This window comes from Ochotona princeps, chromosome 2 (assembly GCF_030435755.1).
Source record: "Ochotona princeps isolate mOchPri1 chromosome 2, mOchPri1.hap1, whole genome shotgun sequence".
Classification (NCBI taxonomy): Eukaryota; Metazoa; Chordata; class Mammalia; order Lagomorpha; family Ochotonidae; genus Ochotona; species Ochotona princeps.
Window position 1 is genome coordinate 62,143,780 of NC_080833.1, and position 19,103 is coordinate 62,162,882.

The 19,103-nt window shown below is 39.8% G+C and overlaps 1 protein-coding gene across 1 annotated transcript; it reads left to right on the plus strand.

Moving 5' to 3' along the window:
- The first annotated feature begins 17 nt into the window (after positions 1 to 17).
- Positions 18 to 17,198, plus strand: TYW3 (tRNA-yW synthesizing protein 3 homolog). Its single transcript, XM_004597529.3, has 6 exons — positions 18 to 234; positions 3,561 to 3,641; positions 6,054 to 6,152; positions 9,467 to 9,538; positions 11,761 to 11,894; positions 16,919 to 17,198. Exons 1-6 carry the CDS (start codon positions 61 to 63, stop codon positions 17,127 to 17,129), a joined length of 771 nt encoding a protein of 256 aa, XP_004597586.2. The 5' UTR covers positions 18 to 60; the 3' UTR covers positions 17,130 to 17,198.
- Positions 17,199 to 19,103: the final 1,905 nt, after the last annotated feature.

Sequence of the window (19,103 nt, forward strand, 5' to 3'; positions counted from 1 at the left end):
CCGCTCGCTTCAACATGGCTGCGCCCAGCGGAGCCGCGGCCCGCGGGAAGGCGCTCAGGAATGGAGCGCGGCGCCGAGTTCAGCAGGTGGAAGGCGCAGTGTCTGGGCAAGGCGGACCTCAGCCGGAAGGGCAGTGTGGACGAAGACGCGGTGGAGGTGGTGCGGCTCCTGAACGCGCAGGAGCAGTTCTTCACGACGAGCTCGTGCGCCGGTCGCGTGGTGCTGCTGGACGGGGTGAGGCTGCTGGACGGGGTGAGGCTGCCCGGCCTCCTCGGCGTCCGCGTCGGCTCAGGCCGCCGGCCGGCCCGGGCTCGGGTTTCCGCGGGCTGCAGCTTAAGGGCGTTTCTGGAATTCAGTGTCCATCCTTTGGAACCTGTAAGTCGTGCTAGGGTAGGGCCTGACACAGGGACCACAGATCATTGGCCCAATGACGATGCTGAATAGCAAGGATTATAAAATATGGCTTTTTTTTTGTACCAAGGAAACTTAGAAGACTTTGTAACCTGATGATGTCTTGAACCGCATTCTTCATCCTCCCTGTCAGAGCAGCTACTACTTGGGGAACGTCATCCGTTAAGGAGCTTACTGCCTCCTAGTGGCTCACCGCTTTATTACAGCCCTGATGGTTTTCATAGATTGCTTCAAACTTGCACGGGAAAATGGCGTTAAAAACATGTTTCTTTTGGACCAAGAAATTTTTAAACACTATGTGTCTTCAGGACCTTCGTAGAAAATGTGTAGTGCAAAAAAAAAAAAAAAAAGGAAAGAAAAAAAGCTGCATGGATTTCAAAATTTGGGGGCACCAAAATAAATTTAACCTTTTAAATTTTTACTTATTTTACCTATTTGAAAGTAGACAGATCTCTCATCTTTTGGTTAACTGTCCGAATTCCCACAAAAGTTGGGGCTGGGCCACACAAAAGCCAAGACCCAGGAACTCAATTTAAGGTCTTCCCTGTCTTGCAAGGTCTGTTATTAGCAGAAATCAGAGATGCAGCCCGGAGCCAGAACCCCAACACAGATGCTCCAGGTCGGATCCTGGGGGAAGCTTCACCACTGAACCAAAACATGCCTGTCCTTTTCATTTACTTCTTGTGAAATTTTTAGCATCTCTTCATGTGTTTTAGGCATGATACTATTCAGATTTCAAACCAGTAATCAGAATTACTGGATACATGAGCTTAGAAAAGTTACTTAAATTTAGCCCCTTCTATTTGCATGAACTGAGGATAATAAAGAACAGTGGGGTCTTGGGTGGAGGAAGTGAAATGATTTATTTGAAATATTAGTATCATGATTAATCTGTATTAAGTGTGCTATAAAAATTTATCTACTTTGATTGAAGAGTCAGATTTATAAAGAAAAGGAGAGACAGAGAGAAAGATGCAGTTCACTCCCCAAGTGACTGCAATGGCCAGAACTGCACCTATCTGAAGCCAGGAGCCTGGAACTTCTTCTGGGTCTCCTATGTGGATGCAGGGTCCCAAGGCTTTGGGCTGTCCTCAACTGCTCTCCCAGGCCACAGGCAGGGAGCTGGAAGGGAAGTGAAGCAGCTGGGACTAGAACGGGTGCCCACATGGGATCCCAGAGCATGCAAAGTGAGGACTTTAGCTGCTAGGCTACCTGTTGATTTTATCAGTAGTAGTTTATTCTGAGCATGGAGCTGGCACTTTCGTGAACTTGTTACCTAGGTCCGTCAGGGAGTGATCATTTGCTGGTTTTCCAAGGTAGCAGGAGCCTGTTCGGTTTATACTGTTTGCTTTGCCTCCTGAAGCTCTTGTCCACACACAGTCTTTCCTTGCTTCCAGTTATCTGTCCTACCTGACCTGGATTTTTGTGTTGGTTGCTTGTTAAATCACTGAACTATCCTCTCTTGTCTGAATAGTGTTACACAGCAACAAGTTTACTGTGCTGAAACATAATTCTGCTTGTCATCCCTGGTGAAATCTTTTCTTATGAGATTTTTTTACATCAAATTTCCATCCTCTACTTCAATACATGTGTGTTTCAACCCTAGTTTATATTGCTTTTCTTCCTCCTTATTTAGTTACTGAAACTGAACTTTCTTGCCTTGAATTTCGCTATTTTTGCCTTTGTTAATTTTGCCCTTGTGATGTTCCCCCGTCTTTGTTAGCATCCCCTCTCCCACCTTAACCGGCAAACATCCCACCATCTCCACCACCTCCTCCCCAACCCACTTGGAAGTAATTCCTATTTCTTCTGAACCTCCTTAGGACTTTACCTGGGCCTCTTTTCATTTACTTTGTTTTCTTTTGTTGTGTGTTTTCTCTGCCTTATTTCAGGAAGGATTTGAAGCAGCTTACATAAGGATAGTAAAAGAAAAACTATAAAAATCTGCGTAAGGAGATTATAAATCAGGTAAACTAGAAAAACATTAGTTCCTGAATTGTGCTGTTGGATCCCATGAACTGGTTAGGAGGAACACACACGTGGCTCTGAGACTTAGAGTAACCCCCAGGAAAGTCGGATTTCTAAGTTCTCCAATTCTTCAACTGAGAACAAGACCGAGACTTAGGACTTGTGTATCCCTTCCTGGTTCCGAGGCCTGACAACAGTCTCCTGTGGCCCCTCTGCATAAAGAGTTATTTATAGAGGTATAGTGATGCGGTTTCCTGTATCCTCCTTCCAGTGTCTTAAACGTACAATCTGTGTGTGCCCAAAGTACCTAACACAACTTTGGGAATAAACAGTTGCTTGTATAAGGCACTATTGAATTGTTTGCCTTCTTCTGGCAGGTGTTCGGCCTGTGTTTAAGGTGTCTGAATGCCCCAGGTACCCACCCCCAGTCCCTGGCTCCGGGTTCCAGCATCCTGTTGCTCAAACCCAGGGAGGCAGCAGTGAAGGCTTAAGTATTTGGGTTCCTGCCACCCACATGGTAAACCCGAGTTGAGTTCCTGGTTCCTGGCATCCGCTGCAGCCAGTGTGGGTGTTTGGGGAATGAACCGACCGGCAGGAGCTCTCTGTGTATGTCCGTCTTTCTGTCTCTCTGCTTCTCAGATTATTTAAAAAACAAAAACAAAGGTTTGTTTTATTGTAACTTGCACTTATCAGTCATTGTTACTTTGGGGACTGCATTTAAATCCTCATTCTGAGGTCACAGATTTGTGCCTGTTGAGACCAGGGAAGAATCAGGCACGAGCAGCACAGATGTCAGAAGGGAGTGGGAGAGCTCTTGCGGGATTGGGACATTGCTCTGCTACAGAGGAGATTCACATTCTTTTTTGTTTCTTTGTGTATTATGCCAACCAAATAGTACAGCTCAGGTACTGCTAGCATGCATTCTCTTATAATCCTTTTCACAAAATCATAACCATTATGCAGAATATACTTTCAGGTATTTTCACATTATTTTATTTCTGTTTCTCTTATTTTATTTCATTTTGGTTTTCAGCTAACTTTACCCCTCAAAAAATTGTTGAGCTATTTTCAGTAACATTTAAAACCATGGCTGCAGACACTCATTTAAGAAAGCCTACAATATGTAGTATACATATTATTTTTGTAAATGTTACATGGTTAACTTTTATTTGTTATTTTAGGGCATGAATGGCTTTGAAGTTCAAAAAAAACAGTGTTGCTGGCTACTGGTTACACATAAACCTTGTGTTAAGGATGATGTGGTAAGTTTTTCTATATAATTTAAAAGCATTTTTTACATTTGCAACTACTTTAAATAAATGTAAAAAAAATCAGAATGATTTATGTACATAATTATCATGGCTAAAGTTTATAAACCCTAGAAAGCTTGCATTACAATGCCTTTTGGGGGCCCTAGGACATCAAGGTGTAGAAATATAAATACATAAGCAGCTATGACTTACCACTGCCCAACAGAACATATCCCCTTGAACACAGCAGAAGTTGTATGGACATAGTGGATCTGAAGTTTTAATTTCAGCTCTGTCATTTGATAATTCTGTGACCTAGAAAAACTGTAGAAGAGTAAGTGTTTAGTGCTATCTGTATTCACCAGTGAAAATAAATTCACTACTTACCTGAATTGCTTTCAAACCTTCATGCCTGTGCTGGATGGTTTAGCTCCCTAAATGAAAGGGTTGAGGTACATTCAGGTAAGTTTGAATTGGCCAGGGACTTTTAATCTCTATTGAATTTAGAAATCCAACTCTGTATTATGAATAAAGATTTCTGTAGTTAGCTAAGAAAGATAATTGGAGCTTGAAAGGACAAGTGGCTCTGTAGGCTCAGGTACTCCTCGGAGTTCTCCCATCTCCACCTTTGTTTGCTGGTTCTCGCTGAGTGTTTGCTGTCACTCTCTGCTGCTGCAGACGAGCTTTGTGGCAGGAACGGCAGCTGCCAGCAAGAAGATCTGCTTTACCTGAGAGTCCTGTATCAGTCTCTGAGAGGGTTTCCTGTGTAGACCGGATGTGCTTTCCAATCAGTTATTTTTACTGGTGGAATGGATAGCCTTAATCAGACATAGGCACTTGGCACCTGTGAAATAATAGGGAGTGTCATGAGTGGCAAGGCCCTACCAGAAACAAATATCATGAAGGAGGGATGGTGCTGCTCCGGAATGCTAAGAAAAGAAACATACAGTGCTGTATAAATTCTAGCTCAAGTGCAGTATTAAGTGTTTTACTAAGTGGTCAGACTATGCTGCAGGATAGCCTGTACCATGTATATAGTGAAAATCAAGGCAGGTAAATTCCACGCAGTCAAAAAACCGTTGCATGACTCAAGGTTGCTAAGAACAGCCAGCTGTAACACTAGGCTTAAGTGAGGAAGTGCCTTATAGCAGGAGTAGAGACCGATAGTACACGAGAGCCAGCCTCTCGCAACAGATCTCTTCCACAGCTGACAAGGCTGTTGTGGTCGTATACATCTCACTTTGTGCTACAATGGAAGCTGCTAGCCCTTGCCCCATGGGCTCTGCCATACAGGTAGCTGAACATCCAAGACGCACATGGAGCTAAGGAGTTTGTGGCAAGTTCCCTTGTGCATTACAGGGAGGGGCAGGAAGGCACTGTCTGTGCTCTGGGCATTTTGTGTGCAGTGTGATTCGCGAAGTTAGCCGCATGCATCCTGCTCTGAACACGAGGCTCTTGGGAACGCGAGAAGGCATTAGACTGCACTGGGACACTTCTCTCCCATTATAGAAAACTCACCAAACTTAATAGTGCCCAGGTACATTTTTTAATAAACCACCTTCCTTGATGCAGTCTGTTATGGGATGAAATAAAATGGAAATTTCCTTCACAAGATGTAGATGTAGTGGAAAAATACTACAGAAAGTTTTCCAGAATTAGACTTCACGGGTTTTAAGAAAATAAGTAAATTAATAAGTCTTTGGTTGAAAAGCACACACACACACCAGAAAGTCACAAGGGTAAAAGTTGTTGCAGGAAAAGCAGACTGAGTAACTCTTAAGGTTTCAGGAAAAGCAGAATATCTGTATGAGGGAGAGAATCACTGGACAGCAGAGCCTGCCCACCACGACTAGCCTGGCACGAACAGGGTTGGCAAGAGGGTGACATGCAGTTGGCAAAATAAGAAGTGGGACAGACACAAGATAAAGACCATGAGAGCGGGCAGCCAGAGGGAAGCTTGTTTCTCTGTGGATGGAGAAGACCTGGAAGGCTTGCTGCCTCTTGAGCTGCTTGAGGTGTCAGACTGCATGGAATGATGTGACACAAAGGTTGACAGCTACATTGCCTGTATGATGTTAGCCAACCAGTGCTAGAAGATTAGGAAGTAACAAGGTGAGCCAAGTGCAGCACTCAGCACATGAGTGTCCAAGGACATCCTTAAAACACAGAGTTCTGTGGCTTTAGACGATTGCCCAGCTGTGGACCTTTGCCCACAGGCCTCCATCTTGGTCTTGGATTTTTTGCGCACTCATGGACTGCTGCCCACAGAGTTTAACCTGGTTTTCTGGCACCAGCAGTCTGGGAACTTAAGACTCCAGACATAGTCTGTCCTGCTCTTCTTTTAAGTCACACTGTTATTTCTTTACAAACTGCCTGCGGAAATACCCATGATGTTGTATCTAATATCACTTCTCTTTTCTTTAGATTGTAGCCCTGAAGAAGGCCAACGGTGATGCCATTTTGAAATTTGAACCATTTGTTCTTCATGTGCAGTGTCGACAGTTGCAGGATGCACAGATTCTGGTAATATTTTTAATTATACTCGAATTTATTAGTTCTGTCCATTAAGTGGGATTGGAATTGTTAAGTCTCCCAGGAGACTATTGTGGTGTTCTGTGAGCTTTTTATTTGCTTATTTGTTTATCTAATATATGTGTTTTACTTTTAGTATTAAAAAAAAAATAATTACTAGCAAACTATAATATGCAAGTTCATGTTTTCTTCCTTAACCAATCTATTTAAAAGTTTCACTTTGATACTGCATTTTATTTTTGCTTGCTGAGCTTCTAGAAAAAAATTTCAGTGGAACCATGTGTTAAATTAAATATCTTTAAGGAGTATTTAATTTTCCTCAATTTAGTATCAGGTAGATGTCTGTTTAGACTTGATTTTTTATTTCACTTTTCTGTTCATTTTTCTGTCTTTATGCTTATCTATAATATATATGACATATTAGGGATATATATATATATATATATATATATATATATATATATATATGGCCTTGAGGCTTGTTTTTGAATTGCATGTAATTTATATGTGCAATTTATATTCAACAAACATACAGTGGGTTGTGATGATTAAGATTAAAGACTTAGTTTTCTAAGTTGGGGGGACAGAAAACACAAGTCAAGAAAAGAAAAGAGAATAAGTGTAAATTCCAGTTCTCGCTCAGGGAAAATCGAACTGGTAATAGAGTTGGCATGCTTTAGGCCAGGCCTCTCTGGCTAGGGTGTTTTTGTATGAAGACTTAAAGAACAGGAAGAAGGAGACCTATAAAAGTAACGATGAACATTCTAGGCAGATGGAAAAGGATACACAAAATTTATGAAGCAAGGAAGAACTTTTTGTGTGCACACAGTGGGTTAGACGGGAGAGTGAAAATAGAGACGATATAACAGATCATTTGGTGCCTAATGAACCAGGATAAAGAGTTTCGAATGCTTTATAAGTGCTAGGAAACTTTATAAAGGGATAATTACCTGCAAGGGCTAGTGAATGGGATTGGTATGCTCAGCACCCCAGGTGTGCTGCATGAGAGAGTAGAGTGGAGTTAAGCTTGAAAGCAGATAAATTGGGAGTTGATTATGTTTCTGTGAATGTGAAATGCTAGTGAATTGGCCTGCCAAGGATATAGAGTCAAAACATAGTTAAGTGTTTGAATCCACAAACTTGTGGATTGGGGAGGATAACCTGTGGGAGAATGGGGAAAAAACATAGCTGCTAAGGATCTGGCTTGAGCTCCTGGGTGTTGGGTAGTATCCTCACTCAAATGGGGAGTGCTAGGGCAGCAGGGGTGAAGCGATAAGAAGTGGGGGTAAAGAATCTTGTGTGTTAAATGGCTTGAAGACCTGACAAGGCTACATAATCAAGTACCTCAGACTGGGTTGTTTAAACAGTAGGAAGCTGTTTTCTCACCATCTGGATGTTGTAATTCCTATGTCAGTGTGCCAGCAGGGTTGGTTTCACTTGTGGCCTGTGGCCTGTGTGCTTCAGTGGCTTTTCCGCTGAGACCAGATGCCTGCCATCAATCTCTTCCCCTAGAGACTCTAGGCTTAAGTTAGGGATCTAGGCTTCTGACACCCTTTACCATTAATTACTATCTGAAAGATGCCATCTCTAAATAGAATCACACTGGGATTAGGGTTTTAGCATAAGAATTGTGAAGCCTCATACACACAATTCAGTTTTTCACAACTCCTGAAAGTTTTAGAGGTATTTGGTTAGAGGTCTGCCACTTTATCTAGAAGCAGCCTGGACTGGAGACCCGTTGGGAGAGATGACACTGCACAGTCTCAGTGAAGTCACCTGGGTGGGATATATGAAAGGAAAAAAAAAAAAAAACAAGGGCCTGAGGAACACAGTCCCTTTGTGAGCACCTGCAGTAGGCCAGGCTTGCTGCCAGGTAATGCAGAAAACTGGAAAAAATCAGATACTATCCCTCTGCTAAGAGACTGATGCATTCTGGGGAGAGAGGCATTCAATGTGTAGGTAAACACTACTTTGTCCTTGTGTTAAGTGCTGTGAGGAAAACAAGCAGGGTGCTTCCACTAGAGAGTAAGGGGAGAGGTATTTCAGGGAGGAGTGGTTATAAAATGAAGGACTCTGAGAAGATAGCACTGAGTGGAAATGAGATGAGTGATAAGCAGTCATCCACTGAGAGAGTAGTCAGAGACCCGCAAAGATGAAGAGGTTATGGCAGGAAAGGAGGGGAAATACAAAGATAAAAGGTTAGAGAAAAGGCAGAGCTGGTCCAGCAGAGCACAGAGAGCCCTGGTTTACAATTTAGAGCCCACCCTTGGCTGAATCATCTGGAGGAGGCAAGAGTAGTCTGTGATCGGGACTGCTACTGAGGGCAAGCAGAAATGGAATGGGAACTAGAACGGGCAGTGGATATGCAGAGCTTGGTGAGTTGGAAGTGTGTTTGGATGTAAAACCAAGGAGAAGTTGGGTATATAGAATGCAGGAGTAAGAACACCAATACTGACTAGATATGGAGCTGGAGTAATTGGATGGACAGTAGTATTTACTGAGCTTAAGAAGATTGACTGTGAGAGAAATGGGTATGTAATAGGTGAAATCAATTTCAGGGTAGAGGTATGATATGGAAATGAGGGACAACATATATGTGATATTTAAACCTGGAAATTGGATAGAATTTCAAAAGCAGACCTTATGCTTAGAACAAGGCTTCTCAACTGGCACTGTTGATATTTGTGGTCAGATAGTTCTTTGGAAGATTCCCTATACCTTGCAGAATGCTTAGGCAGCATCCCTGCCCTCTGCCCACCATGTGCTGGTCGAGCCCCCTCAGATTGTCATTTCTTGTGAGAACTTGATATCCAGCAAAGTCTTCAGATGTTGCCAAGTAACCACTGCGGAACAAAATCCTTCCTGATGCAGAACTGAGCTAGAGAAAGAAAGGATCTCCCGTCTGGTCCCCCAGGCTCTCTGACACGTGGAGGCCGATAAAACAGAGTAACATACCAAGTCATTACAGTTCAGAATGCTTTAAGATGCTAATTTGAACAATACTTTTAAGAAGCTTATTTTATATAATGGAATAATAAGAATGATTATTTTTGGTCATCTTCAACTTTTGAAATATTTTGTAGCCCTCTGTATCTTATGGAATTCTAATTTTAGTCTTTTTCAGTGACACTTCCAAAGTTGACATTTGAATATGTCGAAAGTGAATTCTAATAGGACTTTTAAGCATAATCCATATTGAATAACCAAATACCCTTACTAGATTTTGGTGTTGTGTATGTTTCTTCAACTTGTCAAATTACCACTAGCTAGAATGTCTGAATTTAACAAGCTTTATTTTCTTGCAGCATTCAGTGGCAATTGATGCTGGCTTCAGGAATTCTGGCATAACAGTGGGAAAGAGAGGGAAGATTATGCTGGTAATATTCCTTTTGGTAAAAGTAGTTCTCTAAGTGAAGTGATTGGGCTAGTGGATGTTCCTTTTTTTAGACACTGCCTTTAGTTTCCAACACAGACCTTGCCATTTGCCTTGCTCAGAGACCATCATCGACATCCCCTCTCCACAGGGTAGCATGCAGAGTTTAGATTTACATTGGAACTGTTCATTGATAATGCTCTCCTCCATTTACTTATTTGAGAGGCAGAAAGAGAGAGAGAAGTGTGGGCTGCCATTCTCTCCCTCACACTTCTCAGATGCCTGAAATAGCGCCCAATTAGGTCTGGAACTTGGAGCTGGGGACTCAATCCAGGTATTCCATAGAATGGCAGAAACTGAATTACTTGAACCATCATTATTTCCCCCCAGGATCTGCATTAGCAGAAAGTTGAGTCAGGAATTGGAAGTGGATGTCGAAACCAAACCCCCTGATACCACACAATCTTCCAAGTAAAATATATTATCCATCCCTTTAAAAAATTGCCAATCCTTGGAAAAGATGATCTTTAGATCCCTTGTAAGTCCCACATTTTCTGTGAGATTTTTCTACCCACTGGCTTACTCCCCAAATACCTAAAACAGCCCAGGATGGACTAAGGTTAAGTCAGGAGGCCACAATTCATCCCAGGTACCTCACATGGGTCACTGATACATGTACTTGATCCATCACCTGCTGCCTCTTAGGATTCCAGTTACCAGGAAGTTAGATCTGAAGCAGAGGAGCTAGGACTTGAACCAGGAACCCTGCGCTTGGATACAGGTTGCCCAAGAGGCAAGTTTGGCCAATGCTTTAAACACCTATCCTCTGTTTTCTATTTTTAACAAAAGCCCATTTCCAAACTTCTTACAAAAGAAGACATCAAATGTGACTAAAGCAAGTCAGTGTCCATAGGACTGGTTTGTACAGCGCATCTGCAGTGCATCCAGTGGCCCAGACAAGAGCAGAGCCATTCTTTCACCTTCCTTTATCTTACATATTCATTGGTTACAACTCTGAAGCACTTCTTTCTCTCACATACCTGACTCCAGCCCAGGATCTCTTTGTATCTTCATCAGCCCCTCTTCACAATTGTTTCCTCACTGAACTTCCTACTGTGGACTACTCCATGAGTCCCTCCAGTTATTATTGTTAGCATCCTCCTTATCAAACATTAGGGCCTCCAGATGTTTTCTTTATATTCAAGACCATGCGCAAACAGTTTTGCATCTGCCTATTCGTATTCACTTTCTGGTAACATAATAATGTTGTAGCTGTAGAGAAGTGTTCATTATTTTCCAATGTATTATTTTCTTTCATGACTCTGTACATACAAATAAGTTAATCTGTTGGCTGGAATTTGGGCTCATTTTTGTACCTGGTGAAATTGTATTCTCTCTTTAAAATCCCAAATTTTAATTGTTACTTTTCCCATAAAGATAAATCTTCAGATTCAGTTAATTGCCCCTCCTTTACATGTCCCTAGCATTGCATGTGTGTGTGTGAGCCTGGAAGTGCATGTTTCTTGTGTCATACAACGTAGGTTGTGTTATAATCCTGTACTCATCTCTTTATTCCCTGCTCTAAAGTGTGAGCTCTTAAGGCAGGAAGCATTTTACAGTCTCCTTGTGTGTTTGCATCTTACATACCACCTGGAAAATTACAGTTAGTTGGCAAAGATTCATTGAATGATTCACTGTTCTTCATAATAGTTAGAGTTTTGTTGTTGTAGACCAGTGTTTGGTTCTGCTTAGAACACACTTGGTCAGAAGGGTTAAAAACAGTGGCAACCAGAAAGAATGGAGAAATGAGTTACTGAGTGACGGAGCAGACATGGTTTACTTCTGCATTATATGCGATAGAGGTAGTCGTCCTTGGCTCTAGCAGTGCTAAGAGACTTTGGCATCCAAACCCTTTGGGTTTTTCCCTTGAAATTTCAATTATTTATTTCTTTAAATTGTATATTAAATTTACCAAGGTATAGTGATGTTGAAACTGTTAAAGGTTATTGAGTTTTGATAGTATCTGCTTTTCTGAAGAGAATATATACAGTTTCTTTTTGATAGTGACTGATGGGAAAATCTGCTTCATTTCTTTTGTTTTAACTGAGTTTAGCAAAGTTACAACAAAGCACAAGACTGTTCAAGCAATGCTAAAATGGGGACTTTAATTATATTCAGTGACCCTAGTATATAGCACCAAATACATAAATTGTTTTTTCTTTATAGGCTGTCCGCAGTACACATGGCTTAGAAGTTCCATTAAGCCGTAAGGGAAAACTGATGGTGACTCAGGAATATGTTGACTTCCTAATAAATATAGCAAATCAAAAAATGGAGGAAAACAAAAAAAGAATTGAAAGGTATGTTCATCGGATATTCTCATGTAATTCTTATATGCCCGAGTCATCGTTACAAATATTAATGCATACCATCTTTCATTTATAATCTGAACTGATTATCTGCTTGTAGACTTATTACTGATAAGAAAAGATGATCAAGGTAGTAGACAAGAATAGGCCAGATTATAATGAGCACTAAATTGAGCATTCTGGGGGATGGAGACATAGCTGCCAGAAACAAGCATTAAGGAGAGAACCAGTGGCACAGGTCAAAGAGCCGGACAGCCACAGGAACGGTAACTGACGAAGCTGAGCCTGGTAGAGAGGAGGCGCACTGCCCCTGGAAGTGATCTACAAGTTACGGCCTGGAACTTCCCTGTGATAAACACAGCTTGGTTCATTTGAGGTTGGTAAATTTTTATACCTCTAATTAGTTCGGTATCCTGTGCTTACTAAGCTTGGATCTAGACTTGACTTAATCATCCAGGTACAAAGGATTATGATTGTTAGTTCATGTTTATACTTCTCTTTTTCTTCAACTTCACCTTCTGGCAAATAAAACTTTTCCTTTCCTCAAGTTTTTCTTGAAAATAGAATGTTTGTAAGTAACTATTTTGCTGCCTTTAATATATGCAGATAACACCACTGATTGCATCAGCAAGTTGTCTAAGCAGTGAGATAAATTTCACATTTATAGTTTTTTTCCTCTTTTCCTTCCCCGTGACTAGCTCACATCCAGTCACTTATTGTTTAAATATCTTCTGTTTGTGCTCCATCCTGACCACTGCTTTTTCTGTACAAGGCTGTTTCAGTAACTTCATTGACTGACCTTAACAAGTAGGATGCGCCTGGTATGTCTGTCTGTCTACTAAGTGATTGTCCACAGCCCAATTAGGATGTCTGTAAAAGAGTCCTACTGCTTGATTGGCCTTTTTCAAATTCTTTAATATCTAGAACTTTCTTGAAGCTACTAAGGCCAGAAGCACCAATGATAGTGATGTGGCATGGTCAAAAGAGGTAGACCTGGTCTTCAAAGGCAAAACTGGATTCAAATCCTGATTTCACCAAGTTACTCAACTCTTTTGGCTTCATAGCTCCTCTCTGTTTGAGGGAAATGTCCACGGAAAGGAAAAATTACTAGTATTCATATAATGGCATTTGTATAATGACTGACCCTCCTTATCATGATATAGACTCAGGGTAGCCTATTCCTCCTCCTCCTTCACTGACTCATAGAAAACAGACTTTTAACTATTCAGTATCACCCTCTAGGCTTTCTCTACCAGGTCTTCATTTGAATCACAAAAGTCGCAACTTTTCCAAGTGATTGTTTTCTCAATTCTAAGATGTAAAACAGGTACCATCTTGAACACATTGAAAAGAAATTCATTATGTATAATCAGTGTCTTAGGGCTTAATTTTCTAGCTAAACCCTGGCTGATGGAAACTAACCACAAAACCTGCTCCCAAAGTGTTTTAAGCCTACATTCTTACTAAGTTTATGATTCCAGGTAAACAACTGAGGTGTGCCTCTACACTCCACCGTTAACCCATATGTCAGAATCTATTGTGCCTTGCCACATTAAATAGTAATCCAGCAAGACTGTTTGCTAAAACATTGGCAGCAGCAAATCAGTTTTTTTTTCTGCTTCCTTACTTGAATTTCAACAAGATTATAAATATAGCCAAGATCAACTAACTGTACACCTGGTGAAGTTAATTGAACCACGTTCACCAACTATAAAATCAAATTATGTTTTAAATCCAGTGACTGAAAAAATATGTTTTGAGATTATAGTGTGCATGCTGCTATCAAGAGAGCCGTGTTCATCATATAAAATCAGAAAAATTAAAGAAGAGTAAAAAGTGTCTTAAGATACTGATTAGAAGATTACATGTGAATTCAGAAAGTGTGAGCAAATTAGGGGGCTCCTTCGGGACAGCTGCGCACTCACTCAAATGCACAGTTACTCTTCTGATTTTAACAAGAGAAAAAAATAAATGCTGCAGGTGCAATCAGGCATCAGGTACTAAGATTGTTTGTCATAGGACCTAAGTTTTGCCATTCGAATGTCTTTATGAAAATGTTTACAGCTCATACTATCCTAACGAGTAACATTCAGTGCTAAGAAATACCCTGGAAACATTAAAAATCAGTTAAGGTAAAAAAAATGTTAAGAGCAAAAGATCTTGTTTATTAAAAACAATCCCCAAGCTCCCTTCTTACTTGGGCTTCTCCAACAGAAACAGTGGAGTTTCTGTGGTTTCTGGAACTGGGCAGGACAAGGCCTGGAAGTGGCAGCCTGCTTTATAAACAGCTGATTGGGAGACTGGAAGAGACAGGAGCTGACACCAGTCAGAGTAAGACAATTTCATACATAATGATTGCCAGGTGAAAACCATGAAGTGTGGAGATCTGTTTTCTAACTACAAGAGGAAGGTTTCTTTTGTGTCTGTTAGCAAGGCCTCAGTGCAGGGATCAGATGAAACCACCGTTTGGCTGTGAGTAAAATGAAATTAGCCATGTTCGTCTTTTCATCAACTGTGTAATAAGATGATGTTAAATAAAATGTAGAATAAAAGGGTTGACTATATTGGCATATAATGTTGTTAAGAACAAAGCAAATCTGAAATAAAAAGTAATTGGCTGTAATTTCAATGGTTGACTTTAACTTTTTTTTTCTTTTTGTGGTAAAAGAGTATACTGTGGAATTTGCCATTTTAACTAATGGCACTAAGTACATGCACATTGTTATACAGCCTTCGCTTTACCACCATCCATCCCCAGAACTTCTTCATCATCTGAAACTCCTCATCTCTACTCATTAAACACTCCCCATTTACAATACTCCAGCCCCTGATTTCTGTGAATTTGACTACATAAGTACCTCATGTTAGAGGAATCATACTATAGTTGTCCCTTTGTGTTGTCTTCCTTCACTTACCTCATGGCTCAGGGCAATTCCATGCTGTAGCGTGTGTCAGAATGTCATCTTTAACACTGAGTAATAAGTACTGCATTATGTTCATAAGCTGCATTTTGTTTGTCCAGTCCTTGTCAATGAATATTTGGGTTTCAAAGAATGCTCTCAAAATTGGTACCCATAGATTGATTCAAGTGCATTTTTAGTTGTTTTTGTGGAATTACTGAATTGTAAGGTAATTCTACATTAAATTTTTTTGTTGTTTTTTGAAAAGACACAATAGAGATTTGTATAGCAGTTCACCATTTTATATTCCCAGTCGGAAGAAACTAGAACCACATCCTGCTAATACTTTTTATTTATTCACTTATTTACTTATTTATTTATTTTTAATATGTATCTCTATCCATGTATCTATCTATGTAGTAACAATCCTAAAATGTGTGAAGTAACATTGCAATGTTGTGTTTTTTATATTTCTATAATGATATAATGTTTACAATAACTATATGGGCTTCCAGCACCTAGCACAGGCCCTGCCACAAACTGTGTTTGTGTGTGTGTGTGTGTGTGTGTATTTCAGTAAAAAATGCTGTAACTTAACCAGTTTAAATTCAAATATGATTAAAGCCTAAAAATTATATAAAATTATATCTAGGTTTCCTAAAATCTATATTCCTGTTTCAGAAGTAAAAAAAAAATTCCAGTTTTTATTGCATGCAGTTCTGTATCTTTGAAAAATAATAAATTCATTTTCTCAGGAGAGGTTTGAAAATGTCTCTCCTGTGAAGAGAACTTAGTACAAGTTGTCCATGTGTGTTATAACCTTGATTGTAGAGATAGAGAAATGGAAGAGCACTTGGTTTTATTTCTAAGAAGAGAAAAAGTTGCCTAAGCATACATTTATTTCATTTTCATACTTCTTTATGTTGCCTGTGAGTGCTTGGAAAACTACACTTTGAGAATTGGGTTTTAGATCATGTGGAGAGGGTTGTAGTAGGAAGACAGAACAGGTCAGTGGAAAACAAATTTTTTTGATTTATTAAGATAGCTTTTCAGAGATCTTTCAATGTTCTCTTTTGAAAAGATGAAGCTAAATTAGTATTTGTAGCTTTTATTCTTGATTTTCAGCAAGAATCTTTGTTCCGTTTTATCTTTTGTTTCTGAGTACCCTAAGGATGAATCTTTTGAATTCTTAGGTTCTTTAACAGAAGATTAAATTAACACATCTGTTCTTCCATTACCTTGCTAATATGACTCACAGGTCGTTTATACAAGCTGTTAACTCTGTAATGATAAGTGAGTAACGTAATCTTGCCTTTAATTTTCTAGGATAAAATATAATTTAGAAACAGGACTGGGTCACACTGCACTTTAGAGCACTGAGTGGCAAAAATAGTGGAAACGATTTCCTGTCATGGATAGCACTTCATGATCAGAAAAAGGAGACTGACACCATCTGGCATATCATATTTGTGTTTTGGATGAAAATGGGTCTTCCTCCACAGCCACAAAGTGTTGTCTATAACATGCACAGGCCCTGAAGCATACTTCCGCCTCAAGACCAACAGGTGGTGTTATTTCAGAGTTCCAAAGAGAAGCTGTGCCTGTACATTTTCAAAATTTCCAGTTGGACTGCCATCATAATCCATTGCCTCTGCTTCGACAATGGGTAGTTTGTTCTTTTCACCAGTGCCTAAACTGTTCGTTCTTAAAAATAATTGGTGTTCATTTTTGTCATAGTCCACTTTAAAGTGCTAATCATTGTCAGCCTTTAGTTCACAACCAAAGATAGTTCTGGGGCTTCAGGAGGTTCATGTCCATATCCATCAAAGCTTCCATGGGCAAATTGCAAATGCAAATATGGTGCATACTGCTGCACATACAGGATGGAATCCTGCCAGCAAAAATGACTGTTAGTAAGGATTACCTTCGTGCCAGTAACTGTACAGGAGTTTAGGATCTTTGCTACTAGGTGCAATGAGAGGTGTGTTATCTCTTCACTATATTTTGTATGCATTAAGCTAATATGAAACATTGTCAGATTCACAGAATTTGTAAGTTCTTAGTGATTTGGTTTCAGAGCATGCAGGTGTAATTGTAATACTCCTTTCTTTACAGGTTTTACCGCTGTCTACAACATGCTTTGGAAAGGGAAACTGTGACTAACTCAAGGACCAATGTCACAGAACCATCAGATACTGACAAGAAAAAGAAAATGCCAGAAAAATCACCCAGCAAACGTATTACTAAAGAAAATGACAAAGAACTTGAAAATCCCGATGATGATGATCCAGGAATCAGTGTCACTATCTTTCCTGAAGATTACTGAGATTTATTTTGAAGTATCTTGGTAGAAGAAATGTTTCTAATGGCTTTTATAAAGTTACTCTTTGTAAGAGTATTTGTTGAGTGTATCAGTCACTCAGAATAGCATGATTTTATTTCTCTGTGTTTCAGAGAAATAAATTTTAAAAACGCAGATGGCTTAAACTTTTTAAACATGCAAAAATTGTACATATTAATATGGTACCATGTGATGAATGTCAAATCAGGGTAAAGATACGTATCTCCTCAAGCATTTAGCTTTATTTTAAAATCATTCCAAATCCTGTCTTCCAGGATTTTTATAATACTTAACTATACAATGCATTAACATCTATAGTCACTTCCTGTGCAATAGAACACAAACTTGTTTTTCCCTTCAAGCTACATTACTACTCATTACTGATTACTGCATTACTACTCATTAATGAATCCAACTCTTTCATTCCATCCCCAGTCTCTGATAACTGTTATCATAGGTTGTATGTCTTTATTTGAAAGGCAGAGTGATGGGTGAAGACAGAGAGAGAGAACTTCCATCTGCTGGTTCACTCCCTTAATGGTTATAGCAGTCTGGGCTAGCCAAGCTGAAGTCATCAGCCACTCCATATAGGTGTCCCTTGTGGGTGGCAATGACCCAGGTCCTTGGGCCATCATCCCGTCTTCTCTGGTGGGTTAGTAGGAAGCTATAGCAGAAGTTTATTAGCCACACCTCAAATCAGCGTTTCCACATGAAATGCAGGCACCATTGAAAGTGTTGGTTTAACCCAATGTGCAACATCCGCTCCAGCACCATTGTTATTTTTTAACTTATATGAATAAATCTTGCGTTTAGGCCACATAACTGATAACAATTGATGCTAAAAGTAGCTTTGGGTAGTATTTGCACCTCAAACATCACTACTATTAGTCATACAATCATTGCAAAAATGAAATTATGGTTTTTAATGCCTCTTTTGTTTCAGCTTCTGTTCTGAAACAGGAAAAGTCAATATAATAATTCTTCAAGAGAACCTTAACATCAGAGATATTTGAGTAAAAATTATAGTGCAATTTTACTTTAACTTTGAAACCTCAGTCCTTTAAAGGATAGTCAATTTGCTTCTGTTGTCATGGAAACTGGCAACAAATATTTTGCCTCGTTTTGTTCTTATGTGTAAAAGAACTGATAGCCTTTTGTTCAGTGCAAAATACTTGACCTTTTCCCCATTGATTCCCACAAACCCAAGTCAGCTACAGATAGTTTCTCTGTGAAACAGACATTTTTTTTTTTAAATTAAGCTTGATCAAAAATCGTAACTATGGACCAATGTAATTTGGAAAATTGCCAAGCTTGGAAGCCTTGGATTTGAATTTTGACTGTTACCAGAGGTTGGAGTTTTTTGAACAAGTCAATTTCCAAGATCTTCAATTTTCTCTCCTCTGTACAGAGGTCTTTAGTTTGATATAGTCTTATGTATTTATCTTTCTATTGATGCCCGAGATTCTGATGTGATACCCATAATATCATTGCCAGTGCCAATGTCAAGGATCTTGTCCCTTTTTTCTTCTGGGAGAATTATGATTTCACATCTTAGATTTAGATTATATATCTATTCTGAGGTGATTTTTGTAAATGGTATAAGTTAGAACTCTAATTTAAATGTCAAAAAGAAAACAGCTTTCCAACACCACTAACTGAAAAGAATATGCTTTCTCCATTATGTCTCCTTAATACCATTTACAAAAATTAGCTCTCTGAGGACTGGCACAGTGGCTCCTCAAGCCAGTCCTCCACCTGTAAGTGCCAATATCCCATTTAAGAGCTGATTTGTGTCCAGACTGCTCCACTTCTGATCCAACTCTCTGCTTATGGCCCGGAACGCAGCAGAGAATGGCCCAAAGTCTTGAGATCCTGCACCAGCATGGAAGACCTGAAAGAAGCTCCTGGCTTTAGATTGGTTTGATTCCAAGTCATTGTGGCCATTTGGGGAGTGAACCA

Excerpts from the sequence above, each read along its gene's own strand:
- TYW3 (XM_004597529.3), top strand. The coding sequence starts at position 61 with ATGGAGCGCGGCGCCGAGTTCAGCAGGTGGAAGGCGCAGTGTCTGGGC. Across the intron at positions 3,642-6,053 it reads CTTGTGTTAAGGATGATGTG|ATTGTAGCCCTGAAGAAGGC; the intron begins GTAAGTTTTTCT and ends TCTTTTCTTTAG. Across the intron at positions 9,539-11,760 it reads AGAGAGGGAAGATTATGCTG|GCTGTCCGCAGTACACATGG; the intron begins GTAATATTCCTT and ends TTTTCTTTATAG.